The sequence below is a fragment of the Lontra canadensis genome, unplaced genomic scaffold, assembly GCF_010015895.1.
Source record: "Lontra canadensis isolate GAN:19392208 unplaced genomic scaffold, GSC_riverotter_1.0 scaffold66, whole genome shotgun sequence".
Taxonomy (NCBI): Eukaryota; Metazoa; Chordata; class Mammalia; order Carnivora; family Mustelidae; genus Lontra; species Lontra canadensis.
This window is the reverse complement of record NW_022631060.1, coordinates 6,389,463-6,410,087: the sequence shown is the minus strand read 5'-3', so window position 1 is coordinate 6,410,087 and position 20,625 is coordinate 6,389,463. Positions and strand designations below refer to the sequence as shown.

Genomic DNA, 20,625 nt, shown 5'->3' with positions numbered 1-20,625 from the left:
CCAAGACTTCCCATGGAAATTACAGACTGTAGACTTTAACAGACTCCAATAGACTCCAGAGTTCCAAAATAGTTATATCAGAAAATTCTGCCAGTAGTTGTGTAGGAGGGAAGTCAGATTCCTGGAACTACTTACTTTGCCATCTTCCCAGATAGGAATGAAGAGGAGTCCAGCGGTGTGCCTGGGAGTTGAGCTCTTGAGTCAGATTACTGGGTTCAAGTCCTTGACTAATTAAAGCATAACTAGAGAGGCCAACCTGGATGGTTAAAAATTATGTATTTCAAATGTTATATAGGCATGAATGTTCACAGCAGCATGATTCATAACAGCCCAAGAGTAGAAACGACCCAAATGTTTATCTGCTGATGAGTGGATAAACAAAATATGGTATATCCACAAAATGGCATGTTATTCAACCATGAAAAGGAATGACACACATGCCACAGCACGGATGAACCTTGAAATCATTATGCTGTGTGAAAGAAGCTAGTGCAAAAGGCCATATAGTGTATGGATTTTCTATGAAATGGCTATAGTAGGCAAATTCATAGAGACAGAAGGTAGATTGGTAGTTGCTAGGGGCCAGGGAGTGGGGGGTGATGGTTAATAGTACTGGGTTTCTGGGATGCCTGGGTGGCCCAGGCAGTTGAGTGTCCAACTCTTGGTTTTGGCTCAGGTCATGATCTCATGGGTAATGGGATCAAGCCCCACGCATCAGGCTCTGTGCTGGGTGCAGAGCTTGCTTCAGATTCTCTCTCCCTCTGCTCCTTCCTGCTCTCTCCCCTCTTCCCCTGTGCTTCTTTCCCTCTCTCTTTTTCTCTCTATCTCTCCAAGTAAATAAGTACATCTTTTATAAAAAGTACTGGGTTTCTTTTTGGGGTGATACAAATGTTCTGGAATTAGATAGTGGTGATGGCTGCACAGCATTGTGAAGTTCTAACTTGCACACTTTAAAATGGTGGGAAACACGCTTAAAAAAATTAGAGTTGCAAACTGAAAGCTTCATCATGCCATGTGAAACTTCCTTCTCTTCTTTGTCAGCAGGCCTGTGCACTTTGTATGCGCTTATAACCACTGTGTGTACGTGTTTAGGCCCTTGTGCCAAACAGTTCTAACTGTTCATGTACCTGTCACTTGTCCTGTCAATTTACCACGATGGATAATTAAAAAAAAATTCTATTTCCTACATCCTACATGATGCCAGGCACTTAAGAGATTCTCTATAAACATTTACTGAATTACTTACGCTTGCTCTTCGCATTTCGTTAGTGTGGACAATTGCAGGCTAGCTGGAATTACGTTGTTCAGGATTGTTTCAGAAAGAGGTGATATCTCTTAAATTACGTGTCTTTCAGTAAGAGCTCGACATTTTACATTTGTAAGCTGTGTATATATTTTTTCCAGACAGAAAATAGCGTGCTTGGCTTTTCTGATCACAAAGATAGTATTTGCTAACTTTAAGCAAGATTTAGATAATGGTCTTGCTTGGACTGTGACCTTTAGCTTTTAGAAGCCTCCAGACAATGCTAAGTCAGCAAAGGAGCTTCTTTTTTTTTTTCCCGCCCCCCTCTCTTTCTGTCCTGTCATTCTTTTTATTAACTTCTCTGCATCTTGAATTAGTCTGGCCTTCATCACTTCTTATCAAATAGTTTCTTAAATATCTTCTCTGACCCTAGGATGCCGTTTCCTCATTGCAATCCCCCCGTGCTTGTGAATGAGGCCGTGGGCCCCTTTGTCTGCACGGAGCCCACCAGGATGGGGCTCTAGGATGCCGTTTTCCTATTGTCCAAAGATCATGTCTGTCTTCTTTGCAAATAGGAAGAAAGAATGCATAGTGTTTGCTGTTCTGCCATATCAACACCCCCTTAATTCCCAAATTTTCTCTCTTCTTCTTTTTTTTTTTTTTTTTGCTTCATGATTTTTCTGAATCCCAGAGCTGTGTGCTTTCCTGTGACCCGTTGAAAACCTTCATCTATGACATGGCTCTTTTGTGGAAAGGAAGCGGTGGACTTCGAAAACCTCTTCCTTCCCCTTTGAGTGTGGCAGAGACGTCACTAGGCTGCCTTCTTGCCGCTCCACGGCATCTGGTCCCCTTTCTCTGCCACAGTCACAGCTCAGCAGCCTCAAGCCGGGTGAGACGTGGCAGCAGGGACGGGTCATTGTCTACTTAGGAGGCTGATGCCACTGACCTTGCTTTTCTCTTGAAGTTCGTTTTCAGCAATGAGGATGCTCTTGTACCCTTCGTGTCCTTCTCCGAAACCCCCTTCTTAGCTAACAGCACACTTGGGCAGGACGAGCGTGGCGCCCAGGTGGGAACTGACGGGCCCACTCAGTGCTGGCGAGGCCAGCGGCACTCGACTTCCTGTGGCTGGAGGACGACTCATGCCCACGTCACCTGCAGCCGTGAAGGGATGCGGACCCGAGATGGGAAAGGAAGGGTAGAGCACCAGATAAGCAGGCACTTCTTCCTGGAGTTTCAGGCGCACACCCGGCAGAGCTGGTTTTCCTAGTTGATGCTGGGAAGACTGAAAGAATGTTTTATTTTTTATTATTTTTTTAAGACTTTTTAAATTTATTTGACAGAGATCACAAGCAGGCAGAGAGGCAGGCAGAGAGCTGGGGGAAGCAGGCTCCCCACCGAGCAGAGAGCCCGATGCGGGGCTCAATCCCAGGACCCTGAGATCATGACCCGTGCTGAAGGCAGAGGCTTAACCCACTGAGCCACCCAGGCGCCCCTGAAAGGATGTTTTAACCTTCGTTTGAGGCCGATGCTTGTGGAATGAAAGTGCATCTGTCTGTAGCTGCCTCTCCATCCTTCTTGCCATTATTCTGTTTATTCCGATTTGAAGCGCCTCACCACGCCGATTTAAATTGAGGCTGTCGGAAAGCTCCTTACTTTCAGAACGTCTGTTCTGGGGTTGTAGATGCCTGGTGGGCTCCGTGCAGACAAAGGGGCCCACGGCCTCATTCACAAGCACGGGGGGATTGTAATGAGGAAGATGCGGGCTCTCCTTTTTTCTGTTTAACTGAGGTGGGGGTTAGGGAAGGAACCCCTTTATGAATGTTGTGGGGGGAGGCAGCTTTCTCTTTGTAAGGCCTTGTCAGTCCAAAATTCTCAGGGAGCGCTCCAAAGTGGGAGGAAAATGAGAGCAGAAATCTTGGGTGGGTTTGTATCTGCTGGTTGTTTTTTTTTCCCCCCCATTTAAAACTAAATGTGTGTCATAGAAATCAGTCGTAGCGTGTAACAGCAGCTACATTTGTTCTCTGCTGGGGTCTCTTCTGGAGGCCGAAGGTGTTACCCTGAGGAAACTGAGGCTCTTGGGGGTGATCTCCTTGCCCCGAGTTGTCTAGGGATGGAGTGGCAGAGCCGGGGGACAGACTCAGCTCTCTGTCCAGACACCTGGGCCCCGGTACCGCGCCGCCGCTGACAGAAGCTGATGCCGCCCTCTGCCAGGAGGCCGCACGGTTGCTGCTTTCTCTGACTGGCCCGGCTTCTCTCTTTGTCCGTTTCTGTGCCAGTGTCTCTCGAAAAGCCTCTCCTTCCTTTTCTTGTTCCTTCCCTCCTGGCCTCGGACGTGATGCTCGCGGTGTAGAAGCAGGATTCTTTGCTCAGAACATCTTGGTTCTTGTCTATTTCACAAAATTTTTCTCGGCCTCTTTCATTTTCGCTTTCATTTCCCCTGGACAGTGCTGCTGCTTCAGGCCATCGTGAAGAGAAAGATGAGCCTGCCTGAGGGTTTGAAGAAACGTAAAGGAGCAGTTTTATTTAGCAAACAGTTGGGTGTTTGGGAAGCTTACTGCCACGCTTCTTGATGTCCTAGTGAGAGCGGGCGCTCTTCCTCGCGACACAGTGAGGCAAGGGTGCGAATGGATGTGGTCGGGGACAGTGAGGCCGCTGGCCTGGGAAGCCCTCTTGTCCTTGGCCACATTGCATCACACTGGTCTGCACTGAACCAGCGTGAGTCCAGGAGCAGTGCTGTTTCCTAAAGAGGTGGGAGATACCCCCCCCCCCCGCCATAGAGGGAAGAGAGCCCCGGGTGAAGCTGCTTGGAGGAGGGTGTGGTGAAGACAGAGGGTGCTCTTGAAAGCCTGGACTTGACAGGAAACCATTCCAAGGGTTGGTTGGCCCCTTGCTCTTTCTGAAGCTGTTAACAGGTTTCTAGAAGACAGGCTGCACACCACACCTGGTCTTAGGTCCATGCCATTTCTCCTGCCCCCCACTCCCCACGCCCCCATTTCTCCCAGCCCCACATGCCGAGATCTGGGGCTGACCGCCCCGTTGATGAGTAGCCAGGCACCGTTCTCCAGGCTGTCTTCTGTGCCAGCTGAGGTTCGTCTTTTTGGCAAGGGGGGTCTGAGAACACATCTCCTTGCTCCCCCTGCCACCCCCTTCCCTCTGTACCCCGGCTGGAGGCGTGGTCTCTTCTGGGTCCCTGGTAAAGTGAGCCTCCTTGTTCCAAATTACATATGCATCAGCTCTGTCTCTGCTACTGTGATGACTCCAGATCAAACCAGCCTCATTCTGAATCCATTCATCTGTGTTTTCGTCCCATGAGCGTTTTGTGCCAGGCATTGTGGTAACATGCATTCTCAAGGCCGCATCCGACCTCATCAAACCAGGATCGCTTGCAGAAGTGTGGGTCACTGATGAATGTGCCTTTGACCTGATGCCTGTTTAATAAACTTACGCTCCTCCTGAGTAATATGGTGTCTCTTCCCAAGGAGTTGAGGCCTAGATTTTGATTCTGACCTCATTCAGAGGGGGAGCCTGGGCCAGGCCTCTCACTGCCAGGCCTCATTTTTTTCTCAGCATTGGGAGTTAGAGGCTCCCCCCTCCCCCGCTCCTTGCTATTTGTTTGCTATTCCTAGCACAGACCCTTGCATTGGCCCATTCACTGCCTCTGGCCTAGAGCCTGTTCCACTGTTGTCACTACCCTGTCCTTCCCACCCCTTCCCCGAAGCAGTGGCTTCTGTTCCTTTACTCTTACCAGCTCCTGGAGGTCTCAGGAGAGCCTCTGCTAGCACCCGGGAAGCCCCTTCCCCAACTTCCAAAAAGATGCTCTTTAAGGGTACCAGTGAAGGGGGAACTTGAAATTAGAAAGTTTTTCTTCAGTTGTTTTACCTTTTGAGACCAACCTGATGGCTTGAGACAGTCTGCTTGGGCCCAAGGTGCCAGGATTATCTGAGTCTTTTCCAGGGTCTCTCCTGAAACCCTCTGGCTTCTGTGAGTGCTGAAGGCTCCTGTGGGCCTGCAGGCCTGCGGGGCTCGTTCTGTCTCCTCTCTGAGCTGCTGTGTTGGAGGTGCTTCCGGATAGAGGAGTCTTCAGGGACAAGATGGGAGTGTTGTGGGCCTCAACTCGTCTGGGGCTCTGCTTTGAGGCCAGGGTGAAAAACAGAACACTTGGAGGCTTAGGGGGTGGAGAAAACTTTTAGTCATTCTGTTTACTTATTCCTTTGTGTCTCATCTTCCCACCCACACCCCCAAAGAGAGACCGATGGAAGTAGACATGAGGCTTGCTGGTTTGTTTGCTGCCCTTTGCAGGAGCTGCCAGTGAGACGAATTCTCATTGGCTTCCTGTGACGTTTCCTTTAATGCAAAGTGATTTAGGAGGAGGAAAGAGGATTTCATTTGTTGTTTTCCTCACCATCTAGAGAGCTCTCAGCCTTCTGCCAGGAAAGGGACTTGGGCATTTTGAGTCAAGATTTTGCAGTGGATGGTGGGTGTTCCACAGAGATAAAAACATGTGTAACTTAGGGGACAGGATTCCAGTTTCTCCCCTGCTTGTAGCTGGAGGTCCTCCTGGACCTTCCAAAGACCTTCCCCGCAGCCTGCCGTTGGCTTGAGTGCTGCTGTTCCTGATGGCTGGGGCGCCTGTTGCCCCAGGTCTCCCAAGTCCAGGCCAAAAAATCATCTCTGCCTTGTTACACAAGAATGACAACAGTTTTCCAGACCCTTTCCCCTTTTTGGTGACTTACATCCATGTAAGCAGCTGACATGCCTGTGTTCAGGTGTTTGATTACTCTGAAGCTGAGGCCCAGCTAAGGCGAAGTCCACACACTGGACACAGCCCGAGAGCGACGTCCGAGCCACAGACGCATCAGCTGCTGAAACATACAGCCAGCCTTCCAGGCCTGGTTCCGGTTTTCCCTGGAGCGCAGTTCTGGAATTTCAGACTTGACCTCTCTTCTTAGCTTACCACTTCTCCATCCCCCTCTTATCCAGATGAGAGGCAGGTGAGGGCCGGCTCTGGAAACCGATCCCAGTTTGCCTGGACTCTTCCAGCAAACACAGAGCTCTCACCTCTGTTCCCGAGAGGAATTAGGGCTGTCATTCTGGCAGATGGTCGCATAGAACCGGGCCTGGGAAATCTGCCACCAAGTCCCCTGGACAGTCTGTAGCACTTTGTCTCTCCCTTAAGGGCTAGTTATGTCCACAGACATTTACCTCGTGCTTGTTTGGTTTTCTGTTCTGCTGGGTTTGGGATGCGGAGATGAATAAGTTGTTTTCTCCAGCCTGGCAGTGGGATGAGCTCCTTGCTGCCTCCAGCCAGCCATGTCACTCGGGAAGTAAAGCTCTGTTTTACTTTGTGAGGAGCACAGGTCACACATGTAAAACTGCTTAGCAGCAAGCAGAACAGGCCTTCTCTCCATAACCATGAACCTGGCCTCCCATTGCTAAGAGAAGATAGTGGGCTGGGCTGAATGGTGAATCACCCCTGCGGTCCTTGGTCTCCACGATCACTCGGCGTGGAGTGCTCCGCAGCTGGCCCTCACCTTCAGGGGCCACTGTGTAGTTGACAGACACTGTAGTTGACAGACTCCCCCAACTAATTATTGAGTACTCATGTGTTCCAGGCCCCATGCTACCTGTTGGAGACACAACAGGGAGCCGGAAAGATGGAGCCCTGGTCGCTTGGCATCAGAGCAGACAGGCAGAAGGCCAGTTACTGTTCAGTTATGGCTGTGATAAGTGCTGGGAAGAAAAGCGACGTGGGAGGGAGAGCACCTTAACCGGGAGGGCTGGCCGGCCAGTTATCTGCCTCCACAGCGGGCAGCGGCTGGGTGTGGATCTTGGCAGAACACAGGGAACCTTAGGCAGGGTTTAGCAACTCCCAACTCAGCACTCCCGGAACTGGAACCGAGGGCGGGAGGAGCTACGGCAGGCACCACTGTCTTCCACCGCTCCCCACCCCTTCTTCCCCTTCCCCAAGTCCCTGGCTGGATTGGGGTTCCTGGAGCTGTTTGCAGACCTGGTGAGCCCCTTTCCAGGGGCGCACCCTGGGACCTCTGGTGCCATTGCTCTTAACCAGCCCCTGTGGTGTCACTGAGGTGATGGCAGAAATGCCCGCAGGGGATGGGTTCTGTTTCTAGTTAATTATATGCTTTCTTTCCCGGCAGCGGATGGGCAGGTTGTGGGTTGTCTGGGCTTATTCTGTCCGCACACTTGCGGAGCACTTACTTTGGGCCAGGCTCAAAGAGCTCCCAGCAAAGTCTTCTCAGGGTTTTTTTCTGGCCTCTTAGCTATGGCCCTCGCTGGGAGAGACAGGCAGGGGTGAGTGCCGGTGAAGGGGACTGAGTTGTTTTCAGGTTGCCCAGGTGCTGGGTGACCCGGGACACAGGAAGCACCCCAGCTGTGAGTTCCTAAGATTTCTTTTTTTTTTTTTTTTTAAGATTTTATTTATTTATTTGACAGACAGAGATCACAAGTAGGCAGAGAGGCAGACAGAGAGAGAGAGAGAGAGAAGCAAGCTCACCGCTGAGCAGAAAGACCGATACGGGTCTCTATCCCAGGACCTTGAGATCATGACCTGAGCCAAAGGCAGAGGCTTAACCCACTGAGCCACCCAGGTGCCCCATCTAGATTTCTTTTTTTGAAGGCTGTCCTTCACCCTTTCAGGCCTACAGCTGTGGCTGTGTCCAAGGGCCAGTACCACCTTTGGGCCAGGCATGTGTCCTCCCTGCCTGGAACTCATATCTCAGAGAGCCCCACGTGTGGGAGTACCCCCCTGTGACTCTTCTGGGTCCCCCTCCAGTGCCATTTGGGCTGGACATTCCCAGCCCTGAGTGGGACCCATATTGCACCTTTGGGGTGCTCTCAACCCTCTGCCCTATTCAGGGACAACCAGATGTCCTAAGAGCTTGTCCCAGGGTCTCATGTCTGGGCCCAGTTCCAGGACAGCTCCCACTGGAGGCCGCAGTATTATTTCTTTTGTAGGCTTGTGTGAGCTTGGACAGCCAAGATGGTGCTGATAATGCGAAGTGTGCATGACTCAAGTTTTTATTTTTTATTTTTAAAAAAATATTTTATTTATTTATTTGTCAGAGAGAGAGAGAGAGATCACAAGTAGGCAGAGAGGCAGGCAGAGAGAGAGGGGGAAGCAGGCTCCCCACTGAGCAGAGAGCTGATGCGGGGCTCGATCCCACAACCCTGGGATCATGACCTGAGCTGGAGTGATGCCAAAGGCAGAGGCTTAACCCACTGAGCCATGCAGGTGCCCTGTGACTCAAGTTTTTATATAGATGAGGCATTCCTTCCCCAAAATATTTGCCCGGGGCCCTGCACATCCTAGGGGCAGACCTGCCCGAGGGCTACCCGTTGGGCCCTCCAGCTCTGCATTGCTGCTCTTGGCCTTCCCCAGAGAAGAGGATAAAGGCCCATTGTTTGTTCCCGGGGGCCTGAATGGCACTTTGTTTTCTTCATTTGAACTCACAGGCTGTGGCTTTTCTGCTGCTGCTCTTGGCCGCAGTCACGTCTCGGATGAGAAATCCGTTCCCACTCTGACTTCACGGCGTTCCAGTGAATATCCTGGGAGGGCAGGGCTGAGCGCCAACTTGGGGTCTTGTGTTAGTAGCTGTGGGGTGGGAGCTAAGAACGGAGGTGCTGAGAGCAGGGCCCTCCCCCACCAGGAGGGCTTAGCTGTGGCCGAAGGAAACGTGGGGAGACCCCTTTGTTCACACTGAGCAGAGGAGCTAGCTGGCAGGAATGTAGGCCCGCCCTGACTGGGAGGAAGGGAATGTGGTGGGAATGTGAGTGAGCCGAGGCTGGGGCCGGGTGGGGGCAGCTGGACCAAGGCAGAGGATGCCATTTGCCGCCCTCCTTTCTCTGTGCCTTCTTGCTGTCCTCCAGCGGCACACGTTTACCGCGTGGCCTGCTCTCTGGTGTGGAAATGAGCACAATCCCAAGAACGGAAGGTGCCTCGTTTATGCTGAAGTCAAAGGCACTGGGCTGCGGAGCAGGGGTGGGAGAGCGAGTGGGCAGGGAGCTCGTTCGTTGGACTTTGAGAGCACAGCGAGCGGTCTTTGCGCGCTGGCCCGGGCCCTCTCAGGCATCAGTTACAGGGCGTTGAGTCAGGCCCCCTTGCCCTGACTCAGAACAGGAACCCCGGCTCACCTCCCTCTGGCGCCTCTGCTTATGTCCCTGCGCGAAGGAGGCGGTTTGTTTTCTTTTAAAGGTGCTTTGCCCTTCTCCCAGTCTGCAGGGAGGGGCCTCCTAGATGAGTGTCTCTTCAAGTGGGGTCCGCAGGTCCATTTCAAGGGGGTCCCTGAGTCCAGATGGTGGTCGTAATGCTACCGAGAGATGACGCGCTCGTCTCTCCCTGCACATGTGCGCGGCCGTTGCAGAAGCCGAGCTGGGCGTGGCTGCTGGAGTCGGCGGGAGTCAGGGCTGCGGGGCGGGGGCGGCGGGCACGGAGCCCTTGGCCTCCACACGCTCGCCAGCCAGGAGCCGGCTTTGCACAGCAGTGGCCTTGCCGAAGCAGGAAGATGGCCATTTCATTGACTCCCCACGCGTGTGTGCACGTCCTTCCTCCCCTGCGTGGCGAGATGCGCGGTCGCTGCCCGGGCTGAACCGTGTTGCTGGCTGAGGACGGGCGCTCCTGGGGTTGTGTGGGTTGCGAGCTGAACTGGCTGCTTTTTGCAGGGAACGCTGTTTGTACTCGAAAGAGCGGGCAGTTGTGGTTATTCAGACTTGGGTACTCGACTGACCTTTCTCGAAAAATGGATGTAGCAAACCTCGCTTCAGAGAAAATCGCTAATAACATTTATTGCCGGTGGCCAAATTCAAGCTGTCAAGCCACAGTGAGAATTTTGGAAAGCTTTTACCCACCATCATGAGCTCGGCTGCTTTTCAGCCCTTAGACTTTCTGATGATTTTATTGGTGGTAATATTACACATGTGACATCTTGGTGTTTTATTAGAAAATGTGTCCCCATCTGGAAGATCAGCATAAGTCCGTGAGCCAGTATTTTTTCAAATGACCAGTGTGGTGTGTAAGGTTACAAAATCATGTTGGGTAAAGGGCCCATTTATATTTCAAGATAGGCCAGTGGATTTTTTTTTAAGATTTTACTTATTTATTTGACAGATAGAGATCACAAGTAGGCAGAGAGGCAGGCAGAGAGAGAGAGGAGGGGGATCAGGCTCCCTGCTGAGCAGAGAGCCCGATGTGGGGCTCGATCCCAGGACCCTGGGATCATGACCTGAGCTGAGGGCAGAGGCTTTAACCCACTGAGCCACCCAGGTGCCCCCAGTGGATTTTATTTTATTTTTTCTCTTTTCTTTATTCTTTTTTTATTTAGATTTTATTTATTTGACAGACAGAGATCACAAGTGGGCAGAGAGGCAGGCAGAGAGAGAGAGAAGGAAGCAGACTCCCTGCTGAGCAGAGAGCCTGATGCGGGGCTCCATCCCAGGACCCTGAGATCATGACCTGAGCCGAAGGCAGAGGCTTTAACCCACTGAGCCACCCAGGCGCCCGCCCCCCCCAGTGGATTTTAAAATAACACAGTACATTAAGGTTCATAGGGTTTCCTATCTCACATTATCATTGATTACTGTTGGTCAGGTTTTGGTATAGTATCAAACAGGAGACTCCAGCATTGTCTGAAATGGCTACTAAAATATTCCTCCCTTTTGTTAATACATGCCTGAGTGAGTCGTTCAGATTTTCCTCGTGAGCATCACTTATCACAACAGACTGAATGCAGAAGCACAGATTTGAGAATCCAGTATCTTCTGTTAAGCTGGACATGAAATAGATTTCAAAAATGTAAAATGATACCACTCTTCTAAGTGTTTTTGAAAGTATAGTTATGTTTTTTGGGGAGGGTATGTGCTATGGTGAGTGCGGTGAAGTGTGTAAACCTGGCAATTCACAAACCTGTACCCTTGGGGCTAATAATACATTATATGTTAATAAAAAATAAAAAGTAGGGGGCATCTGGGTGGCTCAGTGGGTTGAGCCTCTGCCTTCAGCCCAGGTCATGATCTCAGGGTCCTGGGATCAAGCCCTTCGTCGGCTCTCTGCTCAGTGGGGAGCCTGCTTCCTCCTCTCTCTCTCTGCCTGTATATCTGCCTACTTGTGATCTTTACCTGTCAAAAAAATAAATACAATCTTTTTAAAAAATAAAAAAAATAAAAATTAAAAAAATCGTTATGTTTTGTGAAAAGTATGTTAACCTGTAATGTATTTATTATTTTAAAACATTAAGAAATATAAATGAGGGTACCACATCCCAGAATAACCCTGCACTGCGTTTGCTTTGCCTGCACAAAGCTCAGTTCCCCTTACTACAAGATTGTCTGAGGTCAGAGAGCATATGGACTTCTGGTGGGTGGTTAAAATTTTTATTCGTGCAAGGATTTTAACTTTTTAAGAAGCTTTAAAATGCGTTAATTTTTTTTTAAAGATTTTATTTATTTATTTGACAGAGAAATCACAAGTAGGCAGAGAGGCAGGCAGAGAGAGAGAGAGGGAAGCAGACTCCCAGCTGAGCAGAGAGCCCCATGTGGGGCTCCATCTCAGGACCCTGAGATCATGACCTAGGCCGAAGGCAGTGGCTTAACTCACAGAGCCACTCAGGTGCCCCTAACATGCGTTACTTTTAAAAATTCATTTTTAGGGGCACCTGGGTAGCTCAGTGGGTTGGGGCCTTTGCCTTCGGCTCGGGTCATGATCCCAGGGTCCTGGGATCGAGCCCCACATCGGGATCTCTGCTCTGCGGGGAGTCTGCTTCCCCCCCTCTCTCTGCCTGCCTCTCTGCCTACTTGTGATCTCTGTCTGTCAAATAAATAAAATCTTAAAAAAAATTCATTTTTATAATACCTTTACTTGAGATATAATTCATATACTATAAAATACACCCCTTTTAAAGGGTTTAATTCAGCGGCTTTAGTATATTCAGTGTTGTGTAACCAACACTGCTATTCCCAAACATACTCCTAACCCCAGAAGGAAACCCTGTGCCCATCAGCAATCACTCTGTTATCCCGCCCCCTCAGCTCCTGGCAACCAATAATTTGCTTCTGTCTCTGTGGTTTTGCCTATTCCAGACATTTCATATAAATGGAGTCAGACAGTATGTGGCCTTTTGTGTCTGGCTTTTTTCAGTTAGGATGTTTTCAAGCTTCACCCACTTTGTCACAAGTAATAATTCAGTCATCTTTTTCTTGGCTGAATAATATCCCATTGTACGGACAGACCACATGTTTATCCGTTCACCAGTTGGACCTTTGGGTTGTTTCCACTTTTTGGTTATTCTGGCCCGTGCTGCTGTGACCCTTTGTGTACACAGTTGGTATAGACACATATTTCCGTTTCTCTTGTGTTTCTGTCTAGGAGCTGGGTTGTGTGGTAATTCAGTATTTAATCATTTGAGGAACTCCAGACAGTTTTCTGAAGTGGCTGCACTGTCTTATATTCCCACTGGCGGTGTATGAGGGCTCAGATTTCTCTGTGTCATCATCAGTACTTGTGACTGGCTTGTGGACCACAGCCACCCTGGTAGGTGTGAAGTCTGTCTCACTGTGATTTTGATGTGCATTTCTCTAATGACCTTGAGCATCTCTTCGTGTGCTTATTGGCCATTTGTATGTCTTCTTTTGCAGAAATACCTGTTGAGATCTCCTGCTCATTTTTAATGAAGTAGTATTTTTGCGGTTGAGGTATAAGAGGGTTTTTGTGTGTGTGTGTGTTTTTTAAAGTATATATTCTGGATATTAGACCCTTAGAAGATTACATAATTTGTAAAAACTTTCTCCCATCCCGTGCGGTTGTCTTTTCTCTTTCTTGGTGTCCTTGGGAGCACAAAAGGTTTTTCATTTTGATGAAGCCAATTTATCTGTTTTCTTTGGTTTCTCACAAGTCTTCTGTTGGAGCTAAGAAGCCAAGGCCACAGAAATTTATATTTTATCCTAAGAGTTTTATAGTTTTAGCCCTTGCATTTATGTCTAATCCATTTTGTGTGAATTTCTATAAATGGTGGGAGGTAGGGGTCCAAATTCATTCTTTTGCTTATGGCTCTCCAGTCATTATAGCACCGTTTGTTGAATTGTTTTTGACACCCTGCTGAAGATAATTGACTAACTATGAAGCTAACTTGTGGGCTCTCAAGTCTGTCCCTGGATCTGTATCTCTATCCCTCTCCCAGTACCACACCGTTGTTGGCCCCTCCCCACCCCGTCTTGATTACTGGTAGCTTTCTAGCAAGTTTTGGAATTGGCAAGTGTGACTCCTCCAGCTGTGTTCTTCTTTTTCAAGATTCTTTTGGTGGTTCTGGTTCCGTTGCATTCCCTTATGAATTTTAGGATCATCTTGCCAATTTCTGCAACTAGAGGAAGCTGCAGTTCTTTTCTCTTCTCTTCTTTTTTTTTTTTTAAATATTTTATTTATTTATTTGACAGAGATTACAAGTAGGCAGAGAGGCAGGCAGAGAGAGAGAGAGAGAGGAGGAAGCAGGCTCCCCGCCGAGCAGAGAGCCTGATGCAGGGCTCCATCCCAGGACCCTGGGATCATGACCTGAGCCGAAGGCAGAGGCTTTAACCCACTGAGCCACCCAGGTGTTCGGAAGCTGCAGTTCTTGTTAGGGTTTGTATTGAATCATTTTGGGGAGTGTTGCCATCTTAACCATGTTTCAGTCTCTGATCCATGAACTTGAGGTGTTTTTGCTTTTTTGTTCAGGTCGTCAGATTTTTTCAGTGATATTTTGTAGTTTTTAGTGTACCAGTCTTGCACGTCTTTTGTTAAATTTGTTCTTTGATATTTTGTTCTTTTTTTTTTTTTAAGATTTTTATTTATTTATGATAGAGCGAGAGAGGGAACACAAGCTGGAGAGGGAGAAGCAGGCTCGATCCCAGGATGCTGGGCTGCTGGAATCATGACCTGAGCTGAAGGCAGATGCTTAACGACTGAGCCCCCCCAGGTGCCCATTCTTTTTGATTCTTATCTTACTCTATATTGGTTAAACTGTACGGGGCACCTGGATGGCTCAGTGGGTTAAAGCCTCTGCTTTCAGCTCAGGCCATGATCCCAGGGTCTTGGAATCGAGCCCCACATTGGGCTCTCTGCTTAGCGGGGAGCCTGCTTCCTCCTCTCTCCCTGCCTACTTGTGATCTCTGTCTGTCAAATAAATAAATACAATCTTTAAAAAAAATAATAAACTGTATTGATTTACTCCACTCCCCACTGCCCCAGCCCCAACTGTCTCCTCAACTAGACTGAGTCCCCACAGGGCCTGGTACTTAGGTAGCACAGTGCACTGCCATAGAGATTTTCTTGTGTTTTTTTTTTGTCGTTCACTCTGCCCTTGTGAAGAAGGCATGGTCTTACTGTCCCTGGCCTAGTAGTTGAAGACACTGATGCCCAGAGAGCAAGGTGACTTGCTTCTTGGCACAGCACTCATTAGTGGTAGCAGAGGTAAGACCAGGATTTTTCTGAATCACAGCCCACTCCTCTTTCCAGGCATCATCCTGAGTGGGACTGGCACTCTATTTTTTTTTTCCTGAGCCACCAGGTACCCTGACATCTATTCTGTCCTCCCCTGCCCCCCGCCCCCATTTGTGTGTCTGTCTCTACATAGAGCCCCAGGGCATGAAGGGAAGAGAAGGATTAAGGCTGATACCACAAGGGCTGACCACTAGGGTCACTTTTCTGGGCATTTCCAGCTTGCCAGACTCTCTGAGGTATTTCCAAAATAGGCGATCTAATTAAGTTCTCAGAGCCACTCCACCAGATGACTCAGATCACAGCGTGCTACAGACCAGCAGGTGAAAGTTCAGAGGGCCTTGGAAACTCCCAGGTCAGAGAGTGAGCTACGTGTTCAGCACTGTTCCAAAAACTCGAGTTATGGTGCTGCAAGAGGGGGGAGGCGTAGGGAGGTGGGAGGGAATGGGGGCTCTCTCGGAAGCTGACACTCATCAACACCGGGTTGATTTGGATCAATCCAGAAGCATTTGGTCATTGGCCTGCAGCTGGGATCTCAGAATGATTGGTTTGCTGCTCCCTTGCGGGGGTGACTCTCTCCCTCTCTGTTTCTCTGGAGCACCTGGCATCATTTTCACTACCCAGTGGACATTCTTCACAAGCTTTTTCAGTAAATCAAAGACACTCTGCTTGCCTGCTTTGCTCCATGGAAGTGGAACCTCGCAGCCTCTATGTCCTGATTTAGGGTGATGTAGAAGAAAGGGGGACAAGGGGACAGAGGACAGAGGGGTCCCTGCTGCTGGGCTGATGTGAGACAGGCATGGGGGAGACGCAAGACCTGCTCTCATCGGCCGCGTCTCCACCCCCAGAGCAGAGCACAGATAGACAGCTTCCTTCTTGGAGTCGCTGACATCTGGTCTATCACATCCAGGGCTGCGGCATTGTTTCCACACCTGGGTCACCCGTGAACCAGAACAGCGCTGAGTATCTTTGCCGTTGGTTTCACTGAGCCAGACCCTTCCTCCCCACTCCCACTTCTGTTTTTCTAAAGTAGGAAAACACCTATGAAGTAGTAGACCTTGGTGGCCTTGACAGTATTTTACAACTATATAGAAAGTTAACCGGTGTAGGTTTTAAAAAAATATTTATTTGAGAGAGAGAGAAAGACAAAGTAAGAGGGAGCAAGTGAACACGAGCAGGGGGAGGAGCAGAGGGAGAAGCAAACTCCCCACTGAGCAGGGAGCCTGGTATTGGGCTCCATCCTAGGTCCCGGAGACCATGATCTGAGCCAGAGGTAGAGCTTACTGACCGAGCCACCCAGGAGCCCCTAACTGGTATAGTTTTTGATGCTGGATGTTCCGCTTAGATGGAAAGCAGCGGCACAGATGATTATGTTTTTGCAATGCAGTGAGCTCGCCTTCTTCCCCAGCCTCGTTCTGGCACCTGCTGCCTCAGCCATGCCAAGCTATGCATGGCTTCAGACATGGAAAGCCAGGTGGTGTCCCTGTCACACTGCTCCCTCTTCCTGGATGCTTGCCCTTCCTCCTTCCCTACAGTCCACCTGTCCCGCTCCTCCTCTTTCAGGCTCCCTCCTATGATGCCCTTCTGGATCCTCGATCCCCCTTCCCCTACCAGTAGCTTAGAGCTGACACCTGGTGCTGATTTCTGTACGATAGTGCCCATCACACTTCCTTTGACTTTCTCCCCCTTGGTATATTTTTCTTTTTTCTCTTTATTTTTTTTTAAAGATTTTATTCATCTATTTGAGAGAGAGAGTGAGGGAAAGAGCAAGCACAAGCAGGGGGAGGGGTGGAGGGAGAAAGACAATCAGACTCTCTGCTGAGCAGGGATCCCCCCCCAACCCAGGACTCGATCTCAGGACCCGGAGATCATGACCTGAGCCGAAGGCAGACACTTAAATGGACTGAGCCACCCAGGCGCCCCTTTCCTTTTTTTTTTTTTTTTTTTATTGAGGTGTAATTGACAATATTACTTTCAAGTGTACAGGGTAATGGTTCAGTATGTATGTATGTACAGTATGTATTGTGAGATAGTCCCAGTAAGTCTGGTTAATATCCTTCACCACACGTAGTTACACGTTCATTTTTCTTGTGATGAACTTTTAAGATCCCTCTTAGCAACTTTCAGATATGCAGTACAGCGTTTACTGGAGCTGCTGTGTCGAGCAGTTCATTTCACTTCTTTCCATGTCTAGTGTCTTCGCTGATGCCAGTGCCGTGAGGGCACGGCCCACCCCTGTTCCTGCGTCGCTTTGTGTCCCCACAGCTGGTAGAGACACTGGGCAGGCTGCACTGTGTTGACCAGAAAACCGAGCACTGCGGCCCCGGCGGTGGTATTCTCGGTGCAGTCCGGTGACTGCCTGTGAAGTGCCCGCCGCGGCCAAGTCCCGGGCACCTTCGAATACGGACGAGCAGAGACACCCGTTCTGAAGGTTCCTTTTCTTCTGCCTTATCTCCGAGTGTTAGCAATGAAGCCTGCGCGGAGGCAGCTGGGGCTTGTGAGACGTGTCCCATGGGAAGTGGCATCAGAGCCACTGGAAGTTGTCCCCAGCCCCCTCCGACTGACCCTAGAGAGGCCCGGGTCCTCACAGCTCTCAGAACCCAGGACTCTGCTCCTGGGACCATCCCTGCTCAAAGCTTGGTGACTTGCTTCCTTGATCTTGTCCTGACCTGGGTGCTATGGGGAGAAAGGCACCAGATTTCACGGCATCTTTGCAATGCCTGTGGGTGTCCAGGAGGTTACAGAGGAAAAGGCCGTGTACCCAGCTACCTAACTGAGCCTGTTCGACCACCAGTCTTTCCCCTTGCCCCGTCCTCCTCTGAGTTCCTTAGTGCTGGGAGATTAACAGAAGTTGGAGAAACAGTAGAATGTTTCTCCTTCTGGACTGCCTTCTTCTCGTTCTACTTTTATGAGAAAATTGGGAACCGTTGGACCTCGCAGCTGGCCATTCATGGTAATCAGGTCCATCGAGCCCTCACCAGCGGCCCTGGAAGCTGTGTGTTGCTGATTCCCATTTTACAAATGACTGAATCGAGGCTTGCAGGTGAAGGGACCTGCCCAGGGTCACACGCTGACACGGAGCGGAGCTAAGATCCAAGCTAAGATCCAAGCCCAGGTGTGTCTCACTGTGACGCCCTATCCTTCTCTCATGCCTGCTCATCCTTGTGCGTGGCAACATCACCCGCCTCTGTGCCCCTTGTTGCCAGCATGTCCAGAGCGTTGGTGAAGGGAGTCCCATCTTCCCTGACTTCAGCCACTTCCTATCCAGGGGCCCTCACCCACAGTTTATGCCTTTCCCCAAGTAGCCTCTGACTGTCCAGGCCTTCTCGGAACTGTTTCTGCACAGGTGTCGGGAGGGTCCCCAGTCCCCTGTGGCCCTGTCCTGTCTTCATCCCCGTGGTGTAGGGAGATTGAGGTAAGGTGTGTGCAAGTGCTGGGCTAAGGTCTCATGCTGCAGAAACGTCCCTCAGAGCATCCTTGCTCCCGTCCCTGCCCCTCGATGAGGCCGAGGCCTGTGTGCCGGCCTGATGCCGCGGCTCCCTCCAGCTCCCCGACTCAGCGCTCCACCAGCCAGACTGGCCAGTCTCAAACTGCTGCTCTGCCTTCAGCCGGGGAAGCCTCACTGGGCGCCCGTCCCGATGGCGCGGGAACATGAGGCCTGCCACAGTGAGAAGCCGGGACACCGGATGCAGGGAGCCCCGGCTGGGTTCCCACTGGGCATCACAGCCGACCCTCTCCTCTCACTCTTCCTGGGCAGGCCCCCTGCAGGGTCACTGGCCTCTTCCCGGACCTGCAGCTGCTTGCCTTTGTCAGGGCGTGTGAGTGCCTAGCTCCCTTCCTTGGTGGACTAGAGGGGAAGCAGAAAGCTGCTTGTTGTCAGCTCTGGAGAAAGCTGGAGGCAAGGGGGTAGAGGAGTGCCTGTACACAGTGAGGTCTGGGATCTGAGAGGAGGAAGCAGGCTCCCACCCAGGCTGAGTTTGCATTGAACTTCCCAGGGACTCCTGTCCTGGCTCGAACCTGACTTAGACCCTCTGCCCAGGTCAGGCGTGCCCGCATTTCATCAGCAGGAGCGTCCTTCCTGCTTCCCTGGATGCCACCTGCCTTGTCCAGGAGTGAGCACTCAGAAGTGGGGAGGGCCCCTCTGACCAGTAAACCTCAGGTTCTAGAAGCTTAGCAAAGATTGAACAGTAACTTACTGACTGCACCTCCTTGAAGAACTCTTGACTGAGCTCAGCCTGGGCTGGTTTTTATTTTGGTGATAGTGGGGTGGCATCCATGGCGTAGGTACTCTGTCCCTGTTCCGGACTGGAGCGGTCTTGGGGATGGCCCTGTGTCCAGTGGGTTGATCTGAGTGGGTTAAATGATATGTTAAGGCATTTAAAAGCCTTGCTAATGAAGTCAGACCAGGCCAAGGGCTCACAAGAGCCACTTGGTAACATGTGCCCTTGGGAGGAATCCTGTCTCCTGGCCCCAGGGGAGAAAGGACCAGGATGTCTGCAGATCCCACAGGGACAACCTGAGACTTGGTAAGATCTCAGCAGGAGGAGGTGGACCTCAGAGTCCTCATTTTTTCTTCAGCTGTCAGATTCTCTGTTCCTGTCCTTAGGCCAGAAGCTCTCTCACCTGGCTGGCTCTCCTGTCCTTGGCCCTCTTTTCCTGGTAAAGGCCAAACACTGCTGCCCTTTAATCCTTCCCGAGAACCCATAGGCAATGTTTTTGACCGCCCTCTCCCGGCTCACCCCTGGCCTGGTTTTGTTTTTTCCTTCTCTCAAACAAGCTGTTCAAGGTCTACTGCTGAGCCCAGAGATTGGCTCATAAGCAGCTCTCTCCTCTGAGCTGTAGGGAGGGGATAATTCTAGAAAGTCATTGACAGAGGCTTAACCTAGAACGTCAATTATAAACGGGCTGTGGGCAGAGGGCCTAGATTTGGGTGTCCTGGTACCAGGAACGCTATGGCCTCCCTGGGGCTCTGCAGACCAGCTGCCACGGTAAGACCACCTCTCAGCAGTCCTGGGCACATGGTCCGGGTGGGTGTGTGCACCGGTGGTCACTGGTGGGGGGCCATACACTGTGGTCATTGTTTCTCTTCCCTCTGGAACTTGGCAGTCTGTTGCTACTAGAAGACAGAGGGCAGAGGGTTCTGGGAATAGTCCTTGGAGACAGGAACCCAGGGGACGGGTGGGCTGGATCATTGCTCACAGCTCTGGTCAGGGATGGTCAAAATCAAGGAGCCCAAGGTGGGACAAACCCTACTTGACAATGAACATGGATTCTTCCTGAGACCTTGGGGACAGAGGAAGATGCGGCGTAGGTCCCAGAGCTCTGGGCCAGGATGCCTTTGTGTGGTGGTGACAGCTAGGGGAAAGGGCGTGTGGGTCCCTTGACTAGGGTCCCTTGGGGAAATGGTGAAGCAGTAAGTGGTCTGCCAGGGGCTTGGGGTCCCACACGTGCTGTGCTCCAGAACCTTGGGCAGCTTGGGCTTGGCAGATGCTCTGGAGCTGTGGAACGGGGAGGCCTTGCCCTTTTAGGAATCTGGGACACGGAAGGGCCAAGATCAGTTCTCTTCAAGAGGCGAGTTTGTGATGACGTCGTAGAGAGCAGTGAAGGGAAGGCATGTAACTACCCACCTTTTTGGGAGAACAAACTTCTGGCTTTCAGCAGGACCCACTGCTCTGGTATAAAGTGAAACGACTTTTGCTTAGAAGAAAACCTTTCCCTTAGTTCTGGTGACAGAGAGGCTAAGGGCCCCAGATGGCTGTGGGTTATCTCCCACTGCCCACGGGCCAGATGGCCAGATTTTCCAGGTCATGGGATACATGGGATAAGGATTTAAGAAGGGAGTAACTCTGTGTGTGTGTGTGTTGAGGAACAGGTGAGAAGGAGGACTTAGATTTCCCTTTACTTT

At 50.6% G+C, this 20,625-nt stretch overlaps 1 protein-coding gene across 2 annotated transcripts in view; it reads left to right on the top strand.

Moving 5' to 3' along the window:
- PC (pyruvate carboxylase) overlaps window positions 1–20,625 on the top strand; it is a 100,243-nt gene that overhangs the window by 27,833 nt on the left and 51,785 nt on the right. Inside the window, exon 1 of one of the 2 annotated variants that reach the window (XM_032879591.1) lies at window positions 19,630–19,708. The exons of the other annotated variant lie outside the window; for it this stretch is intronic. Within the exon in view, the coding sequence (XP_032735482.1) occupies window positions 19,673–19,708 (36 nt within the window). The 5' untranslated portion in view covers window positions 19,630–19,672. Of the gene's footprint in view, window positions 1–19,629; window positions 19,709–20,625 lie in introns of those variants that run through there. 2 annotated transcript variants of the gene reach the window in all.